The sequence below is a fragment of the Brachionichthys hirsutus genome, chromosome 11 (assembly GCF_040956055.1).
Source record: "Brachionichthys hirsutus isolate HB-005 chromosome 11, CSIRO-AGI_Bhir_v1, whole genome shotgun sequence".
Lineage (NCBI taxonomy): Eukaryota > Metazoa > Chordata > Actinopteri > Lophiiformes > Brachionichthyidae > Brachionichthys > Brachionichthys hirsutus.
Window position 1 is genome coordinate 8,627,729 of NC_090907.1, and position 18,179 is coordinate 8,645,907.

The window sequence follows — 18,179 nt, forward strand, 5'->3', positions numbered from 1 at the left end:
ACCACATGTTGTTCATCCGTATCTCCAGACAGACAAATTGTGAGCAGCAAAAGTAAAAGGAAGACGAGCTAGTAGATTGTTAAAAAGGGCAAAAGACCAGATCCAATCCTGAAAAAGCGCAGCGGGACTGAATCCAGTGTGCTTGCTTGTTTACTACATCTTGTTTTGAACCAGTAAGCAGTAGGAAAGTTAAAATATCAGAATATTAACCATTCATCAAGCCACATGTTCAATAAAAGGTTGACACATTAATTCAGTGAGGCTTAAATGTATTTGATGATTCATGGCTTTTGGGAACGCTCGTACTCATAAAATCCCAGCCAAAGCTTTCATCTGTCCTTGAGACACAAACCCTGGAAAAAAATATTTTTACAATTCAAACATTCCAATGAGCAGCCAAGAATAAGAATAAGCTCTCTTTCCTGGTTTGCATTGTAAATTCTGAACAAGCGTCAGTTATTTTTACACAGACTGACCCTTTGGCACAAAGACCACATGTGTCACAAAGAGGAGATAAATAGTTTTTTTTCTCACATATGGATTATTCTCTTTGTATCTTGCTATAAACTAATTTTAAGTCGAATATAAATGGAAAGCGGTGTAACAGAAATGCAAACTGAGCGCTCCAGGATTTTTACACATACAAAAAGAGATTACTGGTATGGACTTTAAGGGACTTCAACTGAGGCCTCATGCTGCTTGTGTCTTCAACCTATGGAGCTGTTATTATACGTGGCAACTACACTCTCAGCATAGCACTTACACAACTCAGAACTCATACCAGTAAAAATATTAATACTATACCCCATAATTATCTCAGTCATTGCTCAAGGTAGCAAGTCAGGTCCCCAGTGAAGCCAGAACAGTCCGTCATTCAGGTGCCCTTAATTATAGAAACGTTGATGAGTCATTATTTTATACTTACAGATGTTTTGATTTAAAATATAAAGACCTTCATAAGCTACAAATGTATGAGGTTCCTGTGCAATGAAAGTGTTATTCCCAATTGTTTCTTTTTGTTTATTCCCAAATTATTAACAATAAAGTGTTGCAAAACACGAACTGTAAGATTGGTGCTTAATGTCTGAGAAGTATAGGAAGGTCTGAAATGAAAGTTCGTTTTTCTGCTAACCACAGAATAAACTAATTATTAGAAAGGGCTGTAAATAACTAAACATGATCAGTATAATGTTAAATTACAAAACTAGGCAAAACTAGTAAAGGTCCTACATTTAATACAACTTACGTACAACTTAATTTTATCATTGCTCTGTCTTGGCCCATTTCACTTTGCCCTCTCCTCTCATCAGCCCTTCAGGTACTTGACCTTCTATGCACACCTGCTTAACTGTCCTCATTTTCTTGTACCTGCCTGGAAGCTATTTCTATCTATCGAATCAATCAGTCACTGATGTCATTATGTCCTGTTCCCATCCACAATGCCCTCTATAATAATCTATGCCATGAAGTCTAATCACAATAATGGTGGGTTAGCACAAAATATACTTGAAAGCATAATGACCCTATTCAGAGTCATATTACTGTACTAATGGATCATTATGTGTGATGCATTAACACACAAGTGGGATTTTATAGTTGTAGCTTTTCAGTGTAGAGCTAGATTTAATAGAATTACATTTATTATATCTCTGGGCATTTACATTTATAACAATGCATCATATTTCACAGGCTGATTGTTATCAATGTTTTGTATGTTGGGAAGGTATAAAGTGGCATAAAACAGATATATTTGGAATCATTATGCCACAATGTGCCTCACTGTCTCATGCAGGTCCTAAATCAATTAACCGTTTTAACGTTCTGCCACTGTTCCTTGGTGGTGAGAGCAAATTATGAAGCACAGAAAATAAGGTCAATTTACTTTTGTGGAAGGTTGTGTAACAACCTCGAGCCACTGGAATAGAGGGAAGAATTACATCATCAATACCAAAGAAAAAGAAAACTGATCAATGTGGTAAAATGAACAGTGGTTTTATTTTGCAAATAAGAAAACAAATCCCTGAATAATGTGTCTCATCACTCAGGTCACAAAGTACAAAAGGAAAAGTAGAGGAGTTCCATGTGAATGCTGCAACTACTGTGTGGGCAGACTCATCCCAGACTGTAAGAAAAATAAGGTGATGACTCTTCACTGAAATATTTCATCTGGTAAACAAGATGAAAGTTGAAAATTTAACGGGAAGGTAAATCAAAATTCATTGGAATCCGTGTCAGATTCGTTATTCTTGTGACGAATGCACTCTCTGTTGATATTGCATTAGATTGCATGGACTAAAGTTTACTCCCTGTTGAATGGGATGTGAAGTCTGGGTTCAAAAAGTTGGAAACAATTCTTTTGAGTTAAAATTCATTTTTAAATTTTTAGTATCTCACAAAGTTTAAGTGAATTGCACTAAATTACTCTTCAAACAGCAGAGTTATGCATTATATTTTCACACCCCAAGCAAATACGTATATAAATAGAGGAGCAAAAGAATCAACCGCAATCTCTGAATTAACTTGATGCTTGATCAACCTGAAAATTTCTCCATATTCAATACAGAATTTGCCCAAGTAAAATACAATTGTGTTTACTTGCTGTTCGCTTTGTTTAAAAAAATAAAATAAAAAAGGTGAGCCACCATACTGTGCAAACAGCAAATGAAAAGTAATAATTTATCCATTAGATATGAGAGCGTTAATATTTCACAGTAAAGGGATATACCAAGGTGGATTTGGATAGGAGGCAGCAGGGTTTCAGGGCTCTTCAGAATTAAATGCTCAAGGTAAAATATGAATCACAACCTTACTTCACAACTCAGCACTCATCGAGGTCAGGCCTCACCCAGCATTGTTGTGTCCCACATTGAGAGAGAGCAGGGAAGTATGTAATATATTGTCATACAATGGAATTATTATACCATTATATACACATTGTAGGATGTTAATTTAATATAATATATATGATTGAACTAAAGTATTGTCTACAATGAGAGAAGTAGTTAAACTAGTTGGATGATGGAAAATGAAATTCTACAATGTTTAAAAACTGAAGTTTTTCATTTGACAGACAAACACTCGTTTATTTTTACAGTTCCTCTGGTCAATTTTTCACTTGCTTGGCATGCTCCTTACAGAATTGTTTGATTTCCTGAAGGTCCTTCTCTTCTTTCTGTAAGTTTTTCTCAGTTTGAAGTTGTTCCTCATTTTGTTCAGCAGATCCGAAATGATCCTTCTCTGACAGAGAATACATTTCATCACATGTCTGAGAGGGGGGCCTGCTTCCTCTCTGAAGACGCCCAGCTTCTGCAACATCATTGGATAGCATGTTGTGAGGCTGTCCTTTACTGGACAGAAGGACAGAGCAGCTGGCTCGCCTGTCAGAGAAAAAAGAACTAGTATTGTGTTTAGCCTTGCTCTGAAATGGAGTGGCTAAATTAAACATGTTCAGCTTCTCTTGAGGCTCATCAACAGGAAATTTTGGGGAATATTTGAATGAATTTCCAGGGTAAGCCAAGGTGCAGCTTGCAACTCTGCCAGTGGTCCCGCCAAGAGTTTTACCCTTCATCATTCCCAGGACTTCATAGCGAAAGCTGGAGATATCCTGCTTAAGCTCCTGTTCATAATTGAGAAGTAAGATTTAAAAACACCAACAAGGAAAAACAAGCATGCAATGGAAATTAAAATACTGAATAAAAATAATGACCTTGAAATTCTCCTCCGTCAAGCCTTCCTCTGTCTTGGCGTCTCTGATCATTGCGGCCACATACCGCTTGACGAGGTTCCTCAGAACCTCCTAAAACATATGCATATGTTTAACAAGCAATGCTACATAGCATCTCAGACTAAAACAATAACACAAATTAGAAATGTTACAGTATCAGTATAGTGTGGAAAACAGATTTCTACCTGATACTCATGGTTTGATTTTACATTTTCAGATGCTCGTACCTACAATTAAAAAGAAAGCAACAAATTATATTTATTTGCAGTGCAGGGTGAATTTTTCTTCCCTTTCCTTTTGCAATAAGATGTTTTAGCAGTTAGTTAAGACAACTATGTATGTATGGAATGTATTGGAAATATTTACATTGAAATGTCACAACCAAGATTAGAACAAAAGTTTCAAAACTACTTACCCCCAAACTTTCAAAGGTTTCCAGTCTTTTTTTGCATGATCGCTTAAAGAAATGCCTCTTTATCCACCCAATTATGTAATAAACTGACTTTGGACTTGGTATTATATTGAATGGAGATGGCAAAGTCCCTCCTTCCTCAAAATAGCTCATCCACAACTTAGTTCTTGCAAATTTCCACTCTATATCTGCATGGTCCTGAAATGCAAAACAACCAGTGATTATTCAAATCCTTATAGAAAGTGCCTTAAAGATAAATTAGCTTGGTAGCAAAACCATAAAATAGGTAAGCTGCTGCAACACTCACAGCAATGTGCTGGTAGGAGTTGTTCATCATTGCAATTAGCATGTTCAGAAGCACAACCAGGGAGATGATGTTGTATGTGCCAAACATGGTGCTGCCCACAAACTCAGTGAATTCATGATCTGCTTCCACGTTGGTTACATAGAGAGAAATCAGGCCAAATATGGACCAAAATAATGACTGCAATGTCTCGAACAACCTGAAGAAAAAGATAACACATAAATCAAATCATTCTGTGGTTAAAAACAAACCTATTAATTATTGGAATTGCAAAAAATGTCAGGCACAATTTATTTAGGAGCTATAACTTGCGTTGAGAAGGCGTTGTTTTGTTTAATACAGCGAATGCCCTTGCAGTTATTGATTGCTTCCGTTTCATAATAAAAGTAGAGCTGGTTGAGGCCATTGGCAAAGGCTAGTAACACTAGACAGTAGATGAAGAGGAACTTAAGGATGTCCAGGAGCATTCGGCCCAATGAAATCTGTAAGGGACCCAGATGAGAGTGGGCAGTGAAAAGGCAGATGAGGCGCAAGGAGCTGAAGATGTTGGCTATTGCAAACAGTGCCTCTGCCACCAACGTTGGGTGCCACATTTCCCAGCTTCTTCTGGGTTTTTGCCCACTGAACTAAGAAAAAAAAAGGGGAGCATTAAAAGTGTACTGTTTTCAGAACAGGAGTCAGCTTCGCTACTAAAATTAAACTATAATGTTAGTCTCCGATTGTACTTTTTTTTTCTTCCATTAAGAGAAACTGCTATATTTTACAATACATATTGAATGTACTCTGTTGATAAGAACATAGTCGGATCTGTGGTTGTGTAATTCTCTATAAAATATACAGTACCTTTGTATAGGCAACAATCTTCAGCGAAATGGTTGCAAGATACAAGGAATTCATTATGAAGTCCATTAAGTTCCACCAGTCATCCAAGTAATCATGGAAACCACTTGCCCACATCTGTTTGATCTCAGCCCATATAAAGCCTTGGAGAGATGAACAAACACCGGAGATCATTTATCATTGTTACATCCGCACTTAAGCTCCATAGGAAATATTACAACAGCCAGTCTGTTAGCGTACAGATGACCATGTAATCACTTTAGTTTAACTTTCTTCTAATGAGTGTGACAGTGTGCAGATGAACAGCACAATATGACAGCACAGGGAGTTATATTAGTCTGTATGTATGGGTCTGTTTGTTGTTACCAAGCACCCAGGGCAGGATCATCCATTCTACAGTGGTGGGTGGCGGGCCCTGAAAGTTGGGCTGTGGAGACACTATGTGCTGTGAGGCCAAGAAGAGTAGAAAGAGGAAGGTCAGGTAGGAAGAAGTGTGACAGATGAACTTGATGAAAGGTTTACGGATGAACAGGCCACAGCGGCTGTTTGGAGAGATCACGTAGAAGATGGATAACAGTGGGAAGAGGAGGCCGATGAAGATGCACGTGATGAATTTTACAGCCCAATGTCGCCTCCTCCAACCGGGGAACTCATCATACCACCGGGAGGCCAGCAACTGCTGACAGCTGGGCTGAGCAACAAACTGAAAGAAAGAGAGCGTCGTAATCTAATCTTAAACTCTCCTCATCTTGAGATCCAGACAGAAAACATTCAACGAATCAGATTTATCCATCTTTGCAACCACAATGTTTATTTATTCGTGTGATGTGCCATCTAGTTTAGTGAAGCTGTAATCCTATTTATATTTTTGAAAATAAATAGAAATGTTGATTTTCAGATCCTTATCCCCAAGTCAGTTTAAATTGATGCTAAAAAAGTGATAATAAACTAAAATAAATAATTACCTTTTTAGTGGTCTTCAACGTGCTGTGTTTACTCTTTACATGCTAATCAGCGGGACATGAAGAACCTTCCTTTTATTCCTACATGACGCTTGAGTAGTCCTTGTATGTAAGGACGTTCAATAAGCATATAAAGTTGCCTCAGTTTTGGAAACGGCAATCCATTCCACTAATATCTGGGAATCTGGACAAACACTGCTAAACCCCCTGCTGCTAAACCACACCTAAAAATGGACAATTATTCTGCATTTTCTTCCACTGGGCAGAAAAACATTTATCTATCCATCTATCTATTCTATCACATAATTTGTAAAAACCTGAAATAAAAAAAACTAGTAATAATAACATTATTAATAACAATCACAACTGTTACAAGCATGCAGAACATGCTTCTAAGAGTTAAGATGTGCTGCTCATAAACATTTTATATGGTCTGTGAGATTTGATCTCAGCATTTGTTGGACATCTGTTGATGCTGATGGAAGTTAATTTCAATTTAACCAAATTAGAGCTAAATGGGCCTCCATTACAGTACTATGTTGCATTAAATTCAGTGTAATGAGGTAATTTATCAATGCTGAATCTGACATTTTAAATGTTCCTGTTTGTCCTTCTGAGTTGAGGAGTCAGAACATGACTTGGGGCAAAAGATGGCATCTGGGTAGTCTAGACCTTTCTGTAAGGTGAAAATCACCCCATCCAGTCTTCCATTCAAAAACAAGTTTTAATTGTGTCCTAAGGGAGAATTATGTGTGCTGCCAATCAGTAGGCTAATTAAAAACACCTAATGATTTTATGTGAATACGACCTTTAACATTTCCTCAGAGGATAATTCAGACCTATCCTGAAATGTTGGTTGGGTTGTAGATAACATGTCAGTTCATCTTTCCTTACATGAATGGTGTAAATAGAATCACTGCTTGCATAGTAATATGATTTTAAATATATATCTGAATGCAGAAAGGTCACAAAACATTTTAGCGGAGATATGAAATGAAGAGATTTCCAATTATGAGCATGTCCAGCCGCTGGTTTAACTAGTCCATTCAGGTTGTGTAATAATTTGGTGCACTTTCAAAAATGGCAACCCGGTAGATCTGTACACCTGAAGTACGGGTGTTATATTTCTGTTTCCTCCACAAATAGATGAAAGAAAATGGTATTCTATGTACCTTATACACAACACGGCATACTGAAGTTCACAACAGCCTTCCACTTGCCGCTCAGCCACGCCATTTCAGAAATGTGGTACAAGCAGTGAACACACATAATTTTACTTCCTGCTGTTGAGCTCTGTGGTGTCAGTTTGGAGTCTGATGCACCGAGGCTTGTAGTGGCGCTTCCTCTATTTTAACATAAGTAGCAGTCACCTCCCTCAGCGCCAGACCCTGAAATCAGAACGATACTCCTCTCTGACTTTTTACTATTGTGCTAAATGACCTACATGCACTGATCTCTCTAAGACGAAGTCAAATCACAAAACTTTCGAGATTAATCCAACTTGCATCTGAAATATGCCCCAACAAATCTTTAATGAGAACATTTATATCTTACTGTTAACATTTAATTGTGTCTTTTAAGGGACTGAGTTTAATTCCTCGAATGCATTAAAAAACATTTTTTTAAATAAAGCAATAAATCTTTTGCCAGTTTAGACGTTCTGCATTAGAGTGTGCGCCCTGGTTCATCGAATGTATTTGCAGTACAATACATAACATTATCTTGTACTTGTACTAAACATTCACTCAGTTGCTGTAGTTATGTGTAAATTTTAAGGTGATATTTATCCAGCGTACAAGAACTATAAAGAAGATGATAAGACAGTAAAACATTCACTCTCTAATTGAAATATTATGAGTATGTATTTCAGGGAAATGGACATCATCTATTCCATCATTATCCCCAATTATCGATCTGTCACGGAGCTGTCTGAAAGAGCTACTGTAATGCATTTCTAAAAGCCAGTCTGACAATTACATGTTGTTCTAAATCCCCATGGACATCTCCACCCATCTCAAGCCATTTACAGCCCATCTTGGCAACGTTCTTGTAATCTAGCTCCATGATGTCCAATCACTTTAATTGTTATCCTTCACTGTACTTTGCCTTTATGAATTGTAATACCAAGTTTTACCAAGACAAATCCTTGTGCGTCACTTTACTTGCACTATCTTTCTTTTCTATCCAGACAAGTGTAGCCCTGAGGGGTTGCAGCTTTCTTCTAACAAAAAGGTTATCATAATCATTAAAGAGATTACCTCTTTCTGGCAGTATTTGATAGCCAGCTTCAGTCGAGCTAGATCATTAGTATTCTCATCCAGCAGAAGGTTGATGTCGTCACGGTAGTTGAGAACTATTTCCAGTTCTTTCGAGCTTCTAGTTTGGTCCAAGAGGTCCTTTGCAAACTGTTTACACAGGCGGGACAGCTCCTCATACTCTGACTTGAACTCGTTCTCTACTGTGCTCAGCTCCTTCAGCTCGGAGCTGAGGTGAAAAGCTGTGAGGAAGGGATCTTCGCTGGAGAGGGCAATGAGGGATGGGCTGGAGAGCGCCTTGTAGATGTTCAGCCGAGAGCGTGAATGACGAAGGCCGTCCACGTCTAAACTGGACACGCACTCCACACAATTGCATCGAACAGCATGTGGCTGCGGTATGGAAACGCCTCGCTGCAGAAGTAGTTTGATGATTTCATAGTTGTTGGTGTGGGCTGCAAGGATGATTGGAGTGATGTCTGGCGTGAAGTCTGAAAACTGTTTGTCCAGCAGAATTAGTGGGACCTTTTCAGAGAGAGAAAACACACAAAAGAAGGCATGAAATACTGCAACAATATTACTTTATCAGATAGTTTACATCAGAAGACTGCTTCCTAATTCCCCACAGGAACTGAAGAAGCTAATTTGAATCTTATTGATCCAATTCCATCGTGCTTTAGTCTCTGCCCATAAGGTCTAAGTGTGAACACAAAGCTAATGGATTGAGGTTGAGTTGACTCCAAACTACAGTGTTTTTGTTTTCTTCACAAACACCACATCCATTCTACAAAGACTGAGAAGCATTAACAAACAAAAAAACACATACAGTACATGTCAAGAATGTATTTTAAAGTAACTGCCAGCTTAAAAATGTCTGATGTGTAAATGATAGAGAAACATTTGATCACAAATGTATTTAAATACAAAATAAGGAAATCATCTAATACCAACTGATACATGGAGCATGAAGGTGCACACAATGTTTACCTGTTTACACAGTTATCAGCATTTGCTGTGAAGGAAGATTAGCGGCATCACACGCTTTTGTTTTTAGGTCATCGGTGCGTTTCACACAGACTGCATCAGTCGAACGCAGTCTTAATAGGCAGCAACATATATTAACCACACTGCTAAATGTTCTGGATGAGATTTAAAATCTTAAATCGAGAAATGTGGCACTAATTTTCTTGTTTTGAAAATAATGTCCTAGTTTTTGTTTGTTTATTTAACCTTCTTATTTATAGGGTCTAGACAAGTAAAGGTTAAGTAAAACTATCCAGCTGCATCAACAAGTACTTCATCTGGTATCAATCTACTTCTATTTTACAGTATTTATCTTCCTGCCACACTTTTTTGTACTATTTTAAAGGTATTTTACACTTTTTTCATGTAATGTCTTGCTGCTACTTTGTCACTTAAACTGCAATGTCAATGTGAATTCCCATCAAGGGGCTCAATAAAGGTATATATTACATTAATCTTATAGTATCTTATCTTATCGGACTATACAAATAAGTGTATACTGTTTAAAAAAATAATAATTTTATGGTTAGGTTGGTTTTGATACAAAAGGCTCAGAAAAAAAAAGGTTTTGTGAACTCAAAATTAATGAAATATAAAAATAAAGTTTAGGGTGAAGCGTTGCTCAATATGAGAAATGTCTCCAGCTATATGAATTGTAAATATTACCATAGACCTACAGAAGACCTACCTGTTTCTCCCCACGTGGTTTCTTGTGGCTCAGCAGCAGCTCCACGGCCCCAACCACTTCTTTGCGGATGGCGTGAAGCAGCGCGTCACCCACATGCACATTATAACTAAGCAGTAGGTCTATGATCTCCAGGTTCTCGTTTTCTATGGCAATGAGCAGCGCCGTGCGCCCCAGTGGGTCGATGCAGTCGATGTTGATCCTGAAGTAGATCTCTGCGTCCTCCAGGGCTTCTTTCACACTGGCATAGTCCCCCTTCTCAACAGCCCCCAGGTAGGCCCTCTCCATGGCAGAGAGCTCCGATTCGGCCCGCACAATCCGCAAAGGGATGCGGTCCTTGTGCGTGGTGGAGTTATCAGCTTTCCCGTAATACAGCTGTGACATTGCTGCTGGAGCGTCACAGTCTCTAGCAGGAGAAATATAACCGTCATCAATGTATCTGTCAGAATTCAGTTTTTACAACCATAGAAACTGATATTTTAAACGTCAGGTAGGCTTATCCACCTCAACCACGCTTTATACCAATTTAGAAACTGTTAGATAAATTAATAGTTTATAATTATGGGAATGCCCCCAAAGCATATTTAATATTTTCAAGCAAACATAATTATTCTGGAAACAGTCCTCGAGTATGAACATACAACTACATTTGTTTTCCATAAGATAGATAAACATCAAGACAGTAAATTACTACAAGAGTTAACTATCCCTAAAAAAACACGCCTCATAATGTAAAATAAAAGCCTCATTCGACGCTGGAACTTTACCTCACGGCTTGTGCTGACTCGACGGAGAGCCAGAGACTGTGGCTGGCAGGAAGGAAACATGCGTGATTGCATCCTTATCTTGTTACCGAAGTCTCCGTGTCATCTTCTGCCCACCCCTTTAGCGCTCTCGCTGTCAGGGAATTTCGGATGATGCGTTATGCGTGAATTTAATGTTTAGCGTCAGCTGTCGCAGAGCTGTGGAGATGCAGAGCAACCATAAACGACATTGGGCAATCTATTTTAATCTTCAATCATATTTTTACTACATATTACATACTACTACTACATATTTTGGCTGATCATCTGTCTCACCTTTGCTGAAGAACAAGACAGCTCTAATATATCTATCTAATCCCAAATCTAGTGAGAGCAATATATGATAAGATAAAGTAAAATAATATATATATACACATAACATTGATTTACTGTGATAACATATTTACATTTAGGCATCTTTCATCATAATAAACCTGATAAAAACCTTTACTTAACACTAACAACCTCCTAGTGGCCCTTGCTGCATGAATTATGGGTTCACATTAAAAACTTCCTCCTTTTCTTCAATGCCATTGTAATAAGCATGTACCAGACAGGAAGTGTGCCTGCTTCAATGTGATTGCGGCACACCCTATGTTTGTGAGAGGACATTGTGCATGATAAAAAGCATTTTCCCTCCATTTGAATGAACCCAATCTCCCACTTACAGGACTTGTGGTCATTATCATTCTCGCTGAAGCTATTATCTCATTACATTCATTGCATTTATCTGCACAGCCATCTGGTTTGTGCACTTTGTTATGCAGCATATTTCTTACCAGCAGTACAATAAGAGAATATAGTCTTAATACAAAAAATATCTGATCTGTCTTTTCTTTCATTAAATATTCATTTTAAATCTCATTATGCCTTGATAATTGAGCATGGCCTATCTTAAATTTACAAGACTGATCTAAATATATCTGCAATAAGACAAAAAACATCACTCATTTAATTTTGTGGTAGTAGATTGGTATAAAACACATGTCATGCATTACATATAGTCTAGCAGAAGGAATTGCTCTGAATTTGTTCACATGCTGCAGTCGGATGTCATCAGCAGCCCTCCACTGCTTACTTCCAATGGTATTTTCTGATTACTGGATACGAGCGGAACATACTGTGTGACCTTAATTTAATTGATCATGGTAGGTAATTCGACTGGAACATTCAAAATAGCAGGTAATATCTAAAAGAGGGCCATATGAGGACCCTTACATTTCAGATGAAAACATTTCTTTTTATAAATGCTTGATGTTCCCTGGGGCAAGTATTTGCACAGCAGCTGCTTCAACCACGCTCTGAGATGCTGGAAAGCAATAAGGTACTAAAAGGAAAGCTGTGGCATGTTTTACAGTGAATAATCTATTCTGTGCTGCTTCCTATTCTTCAAAAGGAATTTATTTTTGCATAAAGTAATCTATTTGCTTTTATTCTCAATACAACACCATTAGTGACTGATATTGCATATTGTCTCATATCACTGTAAACAACTATAGGCATTTCTGTTGAGTTGATACCAGTAATATGATTTCAAATGAATTAGTAAAAACTATTTTCCATTTTAGTATTGTCAATTGTAGTGCTCTCACTTGTCGTACCTGACTTTCATGGTGACATTGCCATTGTGCCAACACTTGGTCTGTATAAATAAATTAATAAATCTGAATTTTGTGCTAAAAGATGCAATTGGCAATCTTTCTTTTTTTAAGATTCAGATGCACACAGTTCCAGAAGCATGATATCAGTCCCTTATAAACCAAGTTTTTTTTCTTAATAAACAAAAGAATAGTCTTGTCTGAGCCTACATGGAGTCTGTTCCCATCTGAAGCTTTTGTTTATTATTTAAAATAGTTTTTAACAAATTACTTGCATACTTTAAGAGAAAAATGTTAAATAATTATATTTTAAGCATCAAAAAACATGCATAATACATAATACATATCTCTTTTGACTTCACAGGAGGTAATCAGTCTTTGCTCACTACATGTCCAGAGCACATTTGGCATTGCAGTCCAGCGCATGTTTCGACCAGGCTATGACCCTGCTTCTAAAAATGAACACTGATGCAATATTCAAGCTAGAAGTAGAAATTCTAAGTCATTAGATGAGGTCTTGAAATAATTAGACGTGCCAGTCTTCCAGCGCTGAAGCAACACAGCAGCAGTATATAACTTGACATTCTTAACTGTGTCATCTAGAGATACAGAATCACTGTGAAGTATTGTTTATACTGTATATAAATCAAAGTAAAGTGTTAGCTTTATGTTACTTCCACTCAACATTTCATAATATATTAACCAAAGTAGTTTGACTTTGATCTGATTTAGCAGGTGTAATCTATGGGTTGGTTGGAAAACAGTCGTAAATACATTTTAGATATTTCTTTTTTTTATGAATTGTATTTTGATTTAATGAAGGAGCAGTGAGAAAGGTGTAGGAATTTACAGTATATAAATATACAGTAAATTCTTCCTCTTTTTTCCTCTTTCTTTTCAAACATTGTTATTCTTGTTTTAATTGTGGTTTTTTGCTTGAACTACATAAATACATTCAAATAACTATGGATTATACTTCATTATTACTCCAATAAATAACGTAGCTTTTTTTCAGAATAATATATTTATGATGCAAAACTTTATGCTACATACATTTCTGTGCAACAGACTGTAAATTGTGCTGTTGTCACCTTCTGGAAGTGATAGTGAAGTAAATTGCACATGTTTTTTTGGAATTTATGTAAGTACCAGATTTAAAATACACATATTTTAATTCTGTATGATTTTTTCTGCTATGCAAAAAATAAAAACCAAATTGTAGAAATGATTAAAATTCTAGATATGCTCAATAATGAGCATATTAAAAAGAGCATATGAGCAGAATCTGTTGAAGGATCTGTAGGTGATGATGTGTGGAGATTATAGTTTCTGTTTATGTCTGTCTACAGGGATATTTACCAAACTTAATGAGACCAGCGGCACTTCATCAGCTGACAAAAACTAGCAAGAGTTTGTCAGTTTATGTGCTGCTACTTATTAGAGCTGTCAGCAGGGGATGGATGTGTGAGTGTGAGTGTGTGTGTGTGTGTGTGTCAATCAGAGGCAGTTAATTTCATTATGGCAGGGTAAATTTAACAAATTGTACTTAATTATGATTACAGTAAATAAAAAGAAATCCTGGCAATAACATTGATAATATTGAAACATAATCATCCAAGAGAAAAATGTTCCTCGCTTGTGCAGGTGTGTGTAGCTTTTCCATGAGCACCTAATGAATGCATTCTGTTTCATCTGACTTGCTCCCTAACTTACATCACACAGAGCAGAGCCAAAATGCATTCAGCTCAACACAGCTGGAAACTAAAAAGGCTCATGGCTCTCGCCGGATGAATCTCCATTTCTCTTTTTTTTTTTCAACACCAAAAACATGCCGCTTATTTTAACTGTAGTCACCAAAATTTAATAATCTGTTCTTTGTAACATTCCCAACATTTCTAAAATTTCATCAAGTTTCATCTGTAACTTTTTGAATTATGTTGTTAACAGACAAGCAAACAAACCAACACTGGTGAATTCTTCACCGTCGCATCGGCGGAAGGTAAAATGGTTGAAAATGAACTCTGACAGGATGGGCATGAATGCTAAGTAGCTCTCTGTTTTAAAACTCATCAAAATTATATATTTTTTTGACCTCTACATGACCAAAGCGCCACATAAATATCGTTAAAAACTCCTAAATCAAAAATAAAGTTTTTGGTTATGGATGAATGATTCCATATGGCTTTTAGATGTGTCCTTAACTGCCACCACATCAGCCAAGTTATTTAGAAATTAATGATGGCACTTTTGACATTACCCTGATACCCCATTGCTTTTGCACTGTCAGAGTCTCTTGAGCACAGCATTACATCTCATAGTTCATTAAAATCTCTCTATAATACAATGTCCTAAGAGTGCAACAACACCTTAAAGTGAATTCTTCACTGAACATTCTTTGGGAATTCACATTCTGTTCTAGATGCTTTTCATAATTATTCTGATCAGAACTGACTTACCGTAATGTCTAAGAACTCATTTCGTTTCATGCCCTGTCATGATACTTTCAAAACTAGCAGGACAGAACCATCCTTTTTATTTTAAATTTTAAAAAGGTCCAAACCTTTCTGCCTGACTTCGGTGCCCTTTTTTTTAAGGCAGAATAAAATTAGCTCTCTTATACTCCAGCCTGGAAGTAATGCATAGAAAAACATTTATTTTAGAAAAAAGTTCCATATTTTCAATAATAGGTGGCATAAAGAAAGCAGTCCTTCCTAAAAGCCTCATAATCCTAATTATTCAAACTGTAGATCAGTTCCATCTGTTTTCATTGATAAGTGTCATTTGTCACATAACAATGAAAATTTATGGAGTGTTTCCTTGTGAACATTTTTTGGGGTTTCCAAATTAGACAAGTGATTATTATTATCAAAGCACATGTGGTCTTACTCCTGCATTGTGAAGATAAATTGCAAAATTCTGAGGCCGGCCACACTCACACACACACACACACATATAGATTTATAGCCCTATCTTAGAAGTTGTTGTTTCACTTAATTTTTTTTATACTTGAATTTTTTTTTGTCTCGTTTTCTGTGAAGCAAAATAATGTTTACATTCTTTTTTAAAGCGTACTGTAAATCAACCTAATTTGTGTATTTTTGTAAGCACTATGGCCATATGTCATAGTCTTAAAGCACAGGTCCAAACACACACCTGGGGAATGTAGGAGCACAAATAAACAATATGATTAAGCTTGCCTGTTTCTGCAGCCTTTTTAGTTCTCTGGTATCCCAGGAGTAAAATAAACTGGGAAAGATGGATTTGGCTGCCAGTTGACTGCATGTTGCTTTGTATGGATGGACTTGAGAGTATATTCAGTTTCAATTACCGAACAAATTGTCCCTGATGTGGAATTAATAAACTAAAATAGTCATCATGGCAAAAGTGGGGTCAGCATTCTATTATTAACCTGAAAAGTTCAAGCAATACTGAGACAAACTGTAGGGTGAAACTGTATAAATGTTAAACTTAGAGGTGAGCACGTCACTCTAAACCCTCACCATATACAATAAATCACCTGCACTTTGGAGTCTTCACTTACTTTATAAACTGAAATTCTCTCTTTTCTGAAGACACGGTCATTTAAGATAAATTTGATTTAAATCTGATATGACAGAATATCATCAAACTTCCTCTTTCCTCAAAAATAAGCCTGAAGGTTTGGGTATGATCCAACTCCCTCTCTGCCATCACTGCTTGACAGCAGTGCTCTGTTCATCTTCTTTTTCATTTTCTCTTGTAACTAGGAGCTGTCAAGTCCTGGGGGCTTTGCCTTGCAGTTTGCTGGGCTATATTTATAATTGGGCCCAGTCAACAGTGTCCAGTGCAACAATTTGTTATGACAGCTACTGTGTACCGATTTCAACACATGCCAGCTGTGAGTTATAAATGCACAACCATAGGCAGGTGCAAACACAATGACTACACAAACAACTTTGTCAATGGAATGAAAATTATCTAAAACGAATCAGAGGAGATGGAGCACAATTGAGGTCAAATTCTTCCATACGATTTAAAGCGCTAGGAATGCTGCACACTGACAGGGAAGCATAGGTAGGCCTGCACATTTGCATTTGATGCATACAAAGGCTGGTAAATCAAATAGACAGTGTTTAGTGAGTTACAATTAAAAACAAAGTTGTGTCTGATTTATTTCAATTTCAGGGTATTTTGATGCAATGTGGAAACACACCAAATAAAAACAATTAGTGCTGAGGTAATATAAAGCATGTCTTGGCTACCGTGTCAAACGGAAACCTACAGTGGCTTTTGGAATGAACCTGATTTTATGCCAAACATTGCCCAAATAATTTTGTCTAAAGCCATGTATATATTTTTTTGTTGCATTGAAATATTTTAGTATTGAATAGCTTTTTTTTATTACTTTGTACTTTTGAACTAAATTTATATTTACTATTTGCTTGCTTCAGAGCAAAACATTCATTATAGACTGTGGATGTTCTCTGTGCCATGCTGCAAAGCTTGCAGTCAAAAGGCTAAAACAAAAACATTGTGGTAGCGTGTGTCTGCACATGCCCAGACAGGAAACTCAGTAAACACCGAAGTGCAATTTTCTTCTTCTTCAATAAGTTGATTTAAATTATGTTGTTTTCATTAAAAACAGTATATTTAAAAATACAATTAGAAAAAAAACACCATTCAATGTCATCCATCCATCCATCCATTTTCTTGTAGATAAGATGATGGTTTCATCTACAGCCGCTTTTCAGCCTTGCGGGTCACAAGTGTTGCTGTAGCCTATCCCAGCTTGCTATGGGCAAGAGGCATGGTACAGGTATTCAATAACATATGATATAATTCCCATTTAAACATGCAACATTTACAAAGGAACAAACACTATTTTTTTTGTCTTTCATTTTTTAAATGTGTGTACATTCATAACTAAGTCTTTTTGACCTGCCTTTTCGTGCTCCATAATGTCTGCATGTGTGTCCTCTTCATCAACACTGGTTCTCCAGATGAGTGGCAGCAGAGAGATCCTGAATCATGACTGGGCTTGTCAGGAGCCAGAGGAGAATGCTCTGCTGAGGGAAACGTCTGGCACATGGAGGATCTGTGTGATGACAGCAGTGCATCAGTAAATACGCCAGTGTCACCGGAGGAGTCCAACAAATAGAACCTTCGACTCGTAGTTTAGGAGAGTATCGTGCCAGTTCCTGCAGTGATTTCTCTCCATTCGCTCTGCTTGGTGTGACTGCAGACTTACCACACCACCTCGCGTTCTGATGCAGTTAGAATCATTTGTCACTGCGAAAACATGCCCAACAGGTATACTGCAGAGGTGCTGGACGCACACTTTGACTGTCAGGAGCAGGGTTTTTTTTTTAGATTAACTGAGTAAACTGCATAAGATAGAAGTGATATATCCTGGTGGAAAAACGGCGTGTAACCAACCCAGCGCCAGCCATGAGAGGGAGACAAAGTCCCCCTCCAGACCGTGAATCTCAAGCAACTGAACTCCGAGTTTTCCATTATTTACAAGAATAGTCTGGAGCGAATGAATACTTTGGATTGAAAAATATATAGAGGATTCTGAATCTATCTCTGGGTTGACA

The 18,179-nt window shown here is 37.2% G+C and overlaps 1 protein-coding gene across 1 annotated transcript; it reads right to left on the reverse strand.

The window, feature by feature from the left end:
* Positions 1-3,103: 3,103 nt before the first annotated feature.
* On the reverse strand, positions 3,104-10,586 carry trpc4b (transient receptor potential cation channel, subfamily C, member 4b). Its single transcript, XM_068745105.1, has 10 exons — positions 10,206-10,586; positions 8,501-9,019; positions 5,647-5,983; positions 5,284-5,423; positions 4,753-5,066; positions 4,444-4,639; positions 4,140-4,334; positions 3,910-3,951; positions 3,707-3,796; positions 3,104-3,616 (listed from the first exon to the last, which is right to left on the reverse strand). The coding sequence occupies exons 1-10, from the start codon at positions 10,584-10,586 to the stop codon at positions 3,104-3,106; spliced, it is 2,727 nt and encodes a 908-aa protein (XP_068601206.1).
* Between the last annotated feature and the right edge of the window lie 7,593 nt (positions 10,587-18,179).

Coding starts and splice junctions, on each gene's coding strand:
- trpc4b (XM_068745105.1), bottom strand. CDS start 10,586: ATGTCACAGCTGTATTACGGGAAAGCTGATAACTCCACCACGCACAAG. Junction 4,640..4,752: donor CAAAACAACGCCTTCTCAAC/GCAAGTTATAGC, acceptor CTTTTTCTTCAG/GTTGTTCGAGACATTGCAGT. Junction 3,617..3,706: donor TGACGGAGGAGAATTTCAAG/GTCATTATTTTT, acceptor AATTATGAACAG/GAGCTTAAGCAGGATATCTC.